Below are 10,290 nucleotides of genomic sequence, written 5' to 3'. Positions count from 1 at the left end.
GACTTGACAAACATAAAAGTTAGCTTTTGTGGGAATATCCGTGTTTTTAGCTTTCCTATTTTGACTCTTTTGCGGGTCTGCAAGAAACTTTTTTGGAGTCTTTTTCCTTATTTGGCGCGCTGCGTTGTCGTTACGAAGTTGTGGTCTTTCATCGAAAGCTCTTCCTCCATTTAAAATTTTATATTGTAGATCCTCACCGAAACCGAAAAATTCAAAATTTCAGCCTAATCATTTTGTTCCTCTTATTGCCTCAGTTTTTCCCTCTGGTTCTTCTAAAGGAGCATCTAAATCTCAGAAACCTTCATCTACTGCTAGGTCATTCTCTTTTAAACCTCCTCAAATGAAAATTCCTTTCATGCCTTCCAAAAAAGTTCAGCGTAAACCAGGAAAAATTTGATGTAACTCCAATTTGATGATGAAGAAAAACGTTTGATTTCAACCACACGACTCCTGAGCCATTTCTTGAGTGGTCTGTCTTCATTACATAACCAGTGAAGAACGATTCCGGATAAGTCAAAGACTTCTGAAGCTTTGGATACACATTGTCTTCTGGTTAATTTTGCTGGTACTTCATTGATGACACCAACTTCTTGCCACGATAACGTTTTGCAAAATTGAGGTCTTTGATGTCAAGTGCGATCGAATCTTCCTTTGGTTTTTTCATTCCAGCAACTGATATTGTTTCACCGTCTGATGAGAGGTTTTCCTTTGGATGATTTCCTGAGATTGTTACACCTTTGAGAGCAAAAACACCGTGGGATATGACTACTTCAAGCTCGTTGGACATTTCTTGGATTTCTTCCAGTGTTGAATGCCCAGATAAACAATCGTCGACGTAGATATCCTTTGAAACAGTACGATAGACATTTGGATGTTGGTCTTGGAAGATTTTGGCGGTCTCCCTCAAACCGAATTCTGCCTGATTTCCGCTTGATTTAACTCCGAATATAAGAGTCTTGATGATTTTTTCGTTTGGTGATGCATCATGGGCAAGTGATTCATGCCATAGGTATCGTTGTAAACACCAGTGAGATTGATCGAGCTTGATAGTGTTATACATCTTCTGGATGTCAGTGTGGAATGCAAATCTATGTCCCCTCCACCGAAGGAAGATTTCAAGAAGTTTATTCATACCATTGCGTCCTTTGGGTAGGATGTCGTTCAGTGATTTCCCAGATTCAGTTGGCATTGAAGCATCGTAGACGACACGACATGGTGTGGAGATTGATGATGGTTTCCAGACTTCACGCCAGGGAATGAAGTTTTGCACAGGGTTTGATTGGAGCATTCTTTGTTGATCAATTGGTAGGTTCTTTACATATTCCACATAACCAAGTGATTGAAGTTTGGATTCCGATTTGATTATGTCATCCTTGTCCTGCTGATTCTTTGCAAGACGTTTGACTTGTTGATTGTACACACGTTCATGTTATGTCCCCCAACAGGACATACTTTAAGCTCGACAGCATAGTTGATGAATAGTTTCCACTGGGTGTCTATGAAATCGAAGTCAACTCCTCAAAGGATGTGAAGGTCTACACTTCGATTTCATAGACACCCAGTGGAAACTATTCATCAACTATGCTGTCGAGCTTAAAGTATGTCCTGTTGGGGGACATAACATGAACGGACGTGTTGAAAGAAAGATCCGAGAGATTCGTCGATCAATGGAAACTCAGTTCACAAACCAAAAGTTATCACTGATGCAACTCGAAACACTTGCTGCTCAAATCTCTAACAACATCAACAATCTACCAATGACAATTAGAGGGATAAAAGGAGACTTCGAAAGCATCGATCTACTAACTCCCAATCGACTACGTCTTGGTCGAAACAATGATCGAAGTCCTACTGGCTCGTTCAACATCGTCTTCAAGGATCGAATACTGGATCAGAACAAAGCAATATTCGACGCCTGGTTTGAAACATGGCTCGTAAACCATGTACCTCAACTCATGTTCACTCCAAAATGGTTCAAATCAGATCGAGATATCAAGAAAGGAGATGTTTTGTCATCCAGCTATCAATTTGGTATGATCGATTCCATTGAAACTGGTCGTGATGGTAAAGTTCGAAAATGTTAGATTCGATATCGAAATGCCAATGAAAAGAAGGATCGAGTTACCTTTCGTGCTATACGAAGTATTGTTGTTATTCATCATGTTGATGAGATTGATTTAATGCATGCACTCTACAAAATTGAATGAATTGTCTTGCTGGGGGAGTGTAAGGATTCATCCTTAATTCCCATGAGAAAACTCCTCTGCCTTGACGTCACGAAAAATCTAGACTAATTAATTTCTATAATTATTTTACGCGTCCCTTAGGGACTTGTTTCTACTTCAACTATGTCACAGCATTTTCTCTCGTCACTTACTCAAATTTTTAATCAGAATGAACTTGTTTGTTAACAAGAGAGCGTTGAAAGAACTTTGAGACATGAATTTGATTTTCAATTTTTTGGTTGATTTTTGATTCACTTGATTTTGATTTCTTACTTACATTGTCAAGATCCATGAATGCTTTATTAAACCACATTTACCCTAGGCTATCTGGTAAGAACAATTTTTATTTTTCATTCAATTTTTCTAAATTTTTAATTTTTTCCTAAGTTTGATTTGTCAACTTGGCCAAATTTTCAAGGAGTCAATTTCTCCGTTTTTCAATTTTTTCCTAAGTTTGATTTGTCAACTTGGCCAACTTCCAAGGAGTCAATTTCTCCGTATTTTAATTATCAAATTAATTTATCAATCAATTTTTTATCAATTTTTCCAAACTTGTGCAAACTTAAGTCCTATATTTGGATTTGTCAAATTTTCAATTCATAAAATTTAGAAATATTCAATTTTTGTTTCAGTTTGAACAGTCGTTACAAACAAAGCCTGATCGCATTCCTCCAATCAACCCCAAATCCCTACATTCAAACAGATAGCCTAGGGTAGGGGACATATAGCTCAAAATGATTTGATTGTGAGTTGTGGGAATGTCATTGTCAATCAAGTTGTTCCTGATATTCACGAAGCTGTGTTTTTCTCCATTCTTGCAGATGAAGCTTGTGATACTTCAAATCAGGAACAAATGTCTTTGGTTGTACGTTTTTTTGATTGAGAGAAACTAGATGTTCGAGAAGAGTTTTTAGGATTTATTCATTGCTCGGAAGGTCTTACAGGTGAAGCTCATCTGTTCTCCTGAAACGTTTAAAAGAATTGAAATTGGACATCATGTTGTGTAGAGGACAGGGTTATGATGGAACAGGAGCTGTGGCTGGGCACAAGAATGGTATTTCTGCTATTATTTTGCGTATAAATCGAAAGGCTCTGTATGTCAATTGTTTTTGTCACCGCCTCAATCTTTCCAACGCTAATTCTTGTCAATCAATACCTCTTGCAAGGGACATGATGGCCCACATCAAGGAGGTTAGTAAATTTTTCAATGCTTCTGAGAAAAGACAAACCAAATTGGCTAAGAATATTGTCAAACATTGTCCTGAGTCAAAAAGGTCAAAACTTCTTGATGTTTGTAGGACAAGATGGTGTGGCCGGATTGATGCTATGGCTTTGTTTGAAGAACTATTTGTTGCCATTGTTATCTTTTTGGAAGAGCTTTCCCTGGACAGCTCTCAGAAAGAGGCTTTGCCACTATTTAAACTGCTAGATGACTTTCAATTTGTGATTATTCTTGTTGTAGTGCGCTCAGTTTTAGGCAGAACTTTGCCTGCCACGAAAATTTTACAAAAAAAGAATGCTGACATTATTGATGGAATCGATATAGTTACATCACTGAAAGATCTTTCAGATGATATGGTTGTTGATGCCCAAAAGTACCATGATGTATGGTATGACCGAGCTAAAGATTTGGCCTCGAAATTAAACACAAAGAGTCCAAGAGGAGGACCTGTATTAGGCAGACTAAAAGAGCTAATCATCCGCATACGACCATCTCTGACTATTATTACAAAGCATTGACCAGAGAGTTCTTAAGTCACCCTCAAAGCCAACTTTCAAGTAGATTTGCAGACAATTCATCTATGGTTTCCTATGAAGGTCTTGCTGTTGTTCCTTCCAAAGTTCTTTCTTCGTATTACTCATTGAATAAGTTCAGTTGGAGAGAGAAATTCAGGACCTTCGTCAATTTTTATCATGAAGATTTACCCAAACTTCACATCTTAGAAGGTGAGCTTGATCAATGGGAAAGATTTTGGCTATCTACTAAAGCAAGTGTGCCTAACACAGTTCTTACCACCTTAAGATTTATTTCTCCGTTTAAAGAGGCCTTTCCAAACATATACACTACGTTAAAAATTTTGGTCACGCTGCCAATTACCAGTTATGAATGTGAAAGAGGTTTTTCTACCATGAGAAAACTTAAAAACTGTTTCCGAAGCAGAATGAGTGAAGCACGTCTAAATGGCCTTTCCCTCGTGTATATTCATCCAGAAATCGTCCCAGATGTTGATCAGGTGATTGATCAGTTCGCATCTATGGGTCCACGGCGGTTGGAATTTGTTTAATACACTTTATTTTTAGCTACTAACCTTGACTGTTTTAGTATTACTATTTATTCTTCTGTTTTGAAACCTGTAAATATATTTTGATTGATTTTGAACGTTGGAATTTTGTTTCTACTTCCTCTTTGAGCTTGGTATTTTGTTGGACTGTTCTTTTGTTAACATTTATAAAAAGATACGTTGTAAATATTGAGTTATTAGTCAAGTTTTGTGTGTCCGTCTTTGTATATGTCTTCTGTAATGTTTGTCCATGTCCGGATGTATTTCCTAGTCATACTGATGAGCCCTGATATTGGTCGAAACAGATTTAATGTACATTTTCGTGTTATCCTTTCAAGAAATGATATGCATAGAGAATTTTTTTTAATCAGTGATAAAAAGTAAAGTCAGATGATATTTATAGAGAGTGAGTTGAAATCAAGCTTTGAAGGAGCGCTGGTACAAAGCTAAATAGATAGATTTAGAAAATGTTTAAATTATTGTAATGCTTCTTGCTGCATGTCTGCAGTTAAAAGATTATTACGTGAATAAGAATTACATGACTTACATTATCAAATGAAATCTTAAAGATTTAATAATTGTTTATCCAAATAGTAATTTTCACTACAGACATACGGTAAAAAATATTAAAACGAAAACATCAAAATATAACTATTTTTGGCACTACCGATACAAAATTTGACCTCAAAACCAAACGCTTTTGAAATCATAAATTGTTTTTTTAGCAACTTGAAAACTCTGGCCTTACACAATTTTTCATACTTGAAAATATAATTTTTAAATCTACGCACATTAGTTTTAACATTCGAATAACCTTAAAATCAAATTAAACAAATCTTTTCTGGTTTCGGTTAGGGGGGGGTAGCGCGATTTAAAAAAATCACACAAGAAAAATTACGTCAGCGACCCTTCATTTTTTTCTTGGATCCGTCCCTGGATGATGTGCCAATCATACCACCACTATATCCTGACCTAGCTGAAATAGCTGCTGTGGATGATCCATGATTATATCCTTGCCCAGTGTGTAACAAAAGCTTCCAATTCCATCTGGTTGATATACATGCCAATGAGTGTTAAGCAAATCATCAAACTGCGTATGACAAACTTCAAAATATGTTCACCAGACATGACACGGATGACGAGTCAACAGGAGAAGTTGAAGACGAAGGGAAAGCAACAGAACAAACTTTGTCAGAAGAAGAACTGAAATTTCAAATAAAGAAGAGTATTTCTCAATTTAACTTAGATACTACTAAAAGTCAATTAATTCATGTCCGGAGAGGCTTTGAATATTCTGATTTTAAAGACCATTTTTCGAAGAAGTGGAATCGAAAAAACACTCTCATCCGGATGAAGTACCTTGGAGAGGAGGGACTGGATGATGGAGGTATCGCAAGAGAGTTCTACTCGGGTAAATGATTATTATTTTTAATTGTATTGGCATTTTAAGAGATACAGAATTTCAAGTTTTGTTGAAATAAAAAATTGTCATGAATATTGCCCTTATGTATTACAATGAGGTGAATACAGTCGCTCTCATATTGTTTTCTGACCAGCCACCAGAACCGTTCCGAGCTCTACCGAGTGGCAATTGAGTCATCAGGTTCCACATGGACCCGTAGCTCAATGGTAGAGCAAATGCCCGCGAATGGCATGGTTGTGAGTTCGAGTCTCGCCGGATCCCTTGGTTTTCCAACGGTTCTGGTGGCTGGTCAGAAAACAATATGAGAGCGACTGTATTCACCTCATTGTAAAAAATTGTCAAAATTCAAATAAAATGTCAATTTTGGCTAATAAAATCTTTTGAAAGGTTTTCAAACTTTTTCGTAATAATATTTTATGTTCCAAAAAACCAAAATTCTTTGCATTTTGACGATTTTTTATTTTTCGATCATTTTGCCTTATTTCCTTATTATCTGTATATCTATATATCGTTAATAATTTTTACGAACTTTTTTTGGTTGCCATGGTAACTAATGACGTCACTTTCCATGGCAACGGGAGGTTGCCCAAAGCCTCGCCTCTCAAATTTTGAATTTCTACATATGAGGAACAATAATCAATCATAAAATCCCTTTCCACAGGCTCCTGCACACGAGAAGACATGGTGGCCTCTACTACATCAAAAAACAACAAAAAACAGCCTTTTTTAATGTCACCCAGCCAGACATCTAAGGCCATATCTTTAGATTGAACAAATATTTTTCAGATTTATTAGTTTTTTTTGTGGAAAAGTGCTTTATTATGAAACATTCTTTGTTTGTAAGCATAAAGTTTATAAGCATATTTAGGCTGAAATTTGAAAAGAATTTAAGCATAATGCTAAGCATATCTCCATATCTGAGATGCCAAAAACTTTGGGAAATCTTTACCTCTTTCAGAAATCAACTAAATTCAGAGGACTTTTCATAATAATTAACAATTTTTGACGTTTCTTATTCAGACCAATTTATCAACTAAAATCGTTGGAAATCCAAAAAAAATCAAGGAAAATTCAATGGTCTTTTGAGGTTGAAAACGAAATTTTGCCAAACATATTGAGCCACAGCTCGATTTTTATGTATGCTTATAAAAAGAGAGTGTAATTCCAGTCATGATAAAAAGTGTGAACACGTGATTTCTTGCACAAAGTACATTTAAACCGGCCCGGGGTACTTGATCTCAATAAAAATTTCCGCCCTCATATTAAATTTTCTTCCTGTAAACCCATTACAGTGTATTTGGTTTTTTCAGCTTTTAACAATCTTTCTTAAACTTTAGAAGCCTTTCAACAAGTCCGTAGACAATTCTTCAGTGACGACACACAGGAGCCAGCAGTTGGACTTATGTGCCTCAATGACATGGAGATGATTGGCCATCTTTTTGTAGCAAGCCTTGTCCATGATAGTCCAGGTCCTGGCCTTTTATCCCCTGGCCTATTATGGATTTATGATTATGTTGTTGGTGGTTTTGAGACAGTTCCTTTACCAAAGGAGTTGCGAAATCATATTTACAAACAAGTAAGAATATGATTGTAAACTTTATTTGTACTCAAATGAAGTCAATTTTTCAAATGTATTTCTCTTTATACTCAGTGAATAAATCGAATTTTTCTTATTGAAATACTCATTCTATTTAATCACTTAGAACTATAGAAATAATGGGTGCTGGGTATGTGCGGACCTTATGGGTCGGTTTTTTCACCTTCCCAAGTCTCTCTAAGGGTTACAAAAACAACAAAGTCAAAATAATCTCTCTAAGGGTCAGTGCAATTTTTAACTTCCAAAGTCTTTCTAAGGATAAAAAAAACTAGGAAAGTTACAAAAAAACCCTATGACTATCAAAATCAAATCTAAAGAAGCTATTTTAAGGTATTTTTTAAAAATGGATTTATCATGAAATAGACCTGCATACACGTTGATTTTGTTGATAATTAATGGGCTTTAACCCTATTCAAACTACCTTAAGTGGACCTAAAATGCTCACCTTCTGCATAACTACTGGTCTGATCTTGCTAAATTCTTTTCAAGCAAGCTTCTATTATTAATACCTACCACTGGTCAAAATTTCAAGTCAATAGCATTTTCCAATATTGAGATATAAAAATTTAGGACTAATTTAGGCAAAAAAGGCAAATTTGGGCTGGTCTGTAAAGTACACGCCTATGGCAGGTGGGCAAAATTGACCTTGTGCCCCGTATTTTCATACAAAGTCAAAATTCTTGAGTAATTACAATAAGTTTTGGGTGCTTCAAAATTGCAATCCTGTTTTGGAGTCCTTAAACCGTATCAATAAAAAGAAGAATGCTAAGTCTATTCCCACCTTTGACTTCAGTACTCTTTACACAAAGATCCATCATGACAAACTTATTAAAGAATTGGCAGAGGTTATTGACTTTGTTTTTGATGCAGGTGGTTCGAAATATATTGCCATCTCCCAGAACGACAAAGCTTACTGGTCGAGAACTAAACCTAAATCGTATATTTCCTTTTCAAAAAGTTCTTTGAAAACCGCTGTCAAACATCTGATTAAAAATTGTTTTTTCAAAGCTGGCAATGTTGTCATGTGTCAGGTCATAGGTATCCCAATGGGCATTGATCCAGCGCCATTTTGGGCTAACTTGTTTTTATATCAATACGAACATAGATATATGACCCAGTTGATTGAACAAGATAAAGTGAAGGCTCGCATAGCTGTCAACTTTGCCTTGCAAAAATGCGGGAGAGCTCCAAGTCGGAAAAATTTTCTCGATAATCCAATTTTTCCGAATTGGAAAATCAGGAAATCGAGGTAATCTTCCTGCGAAATCCGATTTTATCAGAATTTTTTTTCCGGAAATGGGGGAAATCGGGAAATTTTACGTCCCAATTTTCCAAATTCAGGAAATTTTGCCATTCGCTCTTTCAAATTCTGAATATTTTTCAAGAAATCGGAAACTTTTTGGAAATGCGGGAGATGCGGGAAAAAATCCTGAAAATGCGGGAGATTTGGCTGAATTTTTTTCCCGCGGGAGAAAGCGTTGGCATGCGGGAGTCTCCCGCCCAATGCGGGAGAGTTGACAGCTATGGGGCTCGTCATTTTCATTCAACCAAACGATTCATTGATGATCTCTGTGCTGTAAACGATGGGAACATGTTTGAATCAGTATATAGAGAAATCTATCCAGATGAACTTGAACTCAAAGTCTCAAACACTCAAACACTCAGGATCTCATGCTTCGTTCCTTAACCTTGACATTTCCATCAAAGACGGGGTTTTTGTTTACAAGTTGTTTGACAAACGCGATGCCTTCCCTTTTTCTATTGTTCGTATGCCTCACATTGACAGTAATATGCCAGAATCAATTTCTTATTCTTCGTTTGTTGGTGAGCACAGTGATCTTTCATTGGAACTTTTGCGAAATCGGGATTATTTTGGCTAATATCCCTTGTATCTCCTTAAGTAGTGCTCATAAGGAGATGAAATTTGGTATATAAAGTATCCTTATAGAAATGTAAAAGTAGGAAAAAAAGTTTTTTGATACATAAAATTGTTCACCAGTTATTGGGCACTTTCGTTTTCGAGAGATCCCTCTATCCCGTCCTCATCCCGCTTGAGATCCCTCTAAATCGGAATCAAGATAATTCCGGATAGGAAAGTGCTAGAGACTTGAAATTTTCACAGAATGTACTTATATTTGTCCTCTAAAGGATAAAAGAAAAAGAAAGCATTTCTTCTCAGTTAATTTCTTAAAAGTTGGCTAAAACAACGAAAATTGAATCCGATTAATCCGATCAAAGATCGCCGTGGAGTTTTTGAGAATAGCTCGATCTAGTAGAGGGCATTTTGTAAAATCGCTCGACTGTTTTGTTAGAAGCACTTGTTATACATTTTTGGAAAGCTAAGGGGTAGGGGAATCGAAATTAATATGTTTCCAATTTTTTTTCGGACACTTTGGTGTGATTTTCGGACAAATATGACGGTCTCATGCAAAAATCATAGGGTTAAAAATTAATGAAAATTTTAGCTCGAGAAAACGGAGACCTGTTGTATATTTTTGGAAAGCTCTCAAAAAAATAAGATTAGAGATATATTGCAAGTATAGGTGATTTCTGTACCTAACTCGAGATATTAACCCTTGAAAACCGTGTTTTTCAGCCAGAAACAGCTATTTTGTCCAGTTTTTGCGCTTTTTGAAGCTCAATATCTCGAGTTAGGTACTTAAATCACTTATACTTGCAATATATCTCTAATCCTAATTTTTTGAGAGCTTTCCAAAAATACACAACAGGTCTCCGTTTTCTCGAGCTAAAATTTTCATTAAT

The 10,290-nt window shown here is 36.1% G+C and overlaps 1 protein-coding gene across 1 annotated transcript; it reads right to left on the bottom strand.

Annotated features, from left to right (window-relative positions):
* Nucleotides 1–553: 553 nt before the first annotated feature.
* LOC136812503 (uncharacterized) lies at nucleotides 554–1,288 on the bottom strand. The gene has a single exon (XM_067069004.1). It carries the CDS (start codon nucleotides 1,286–1,288, stop codon nucleotides 554–556), a length of 735 nt encoding a protein of 244 aa, XP_066925105.1.
* Between the last annotated feature and the right edge of the window lie 9,002 nt (nucleotides 1,289–10,290).

The sequence above is a fragment of the Clytia hemisphaerica genome, unplaced genomic scaffold (assembly GCF_902728285.1).
Source record: "Clytia hemisphaerica strain Z4C2 unplaced genomic scaffold, Clytia hemisphaerica genome assembly, whole genome shotgun sequence".
NCBI classification, from domain to species: Eukaryota; Metazoa; Cnidaria; class Hydrozoa; order Leptothecata; family Clytiidae; genus Clytia; species Clytia hemisphaerica.
The sequence above is the reverse complement of the archived record's forward strand: the minus strand, read 5'-3'. Positions and strand labels throughout refer to the sequence as shown.

What these genes read in the sequence shown, in the direction of transcription:
- LOC136812503 (XM_067069004.1), bottom strand. Translation starts at nt 1,288, where the DNA reads ATGCTCCAATCAAACCCTGTGCAAAACTTCATTCCCTGGCGTGAAGTC.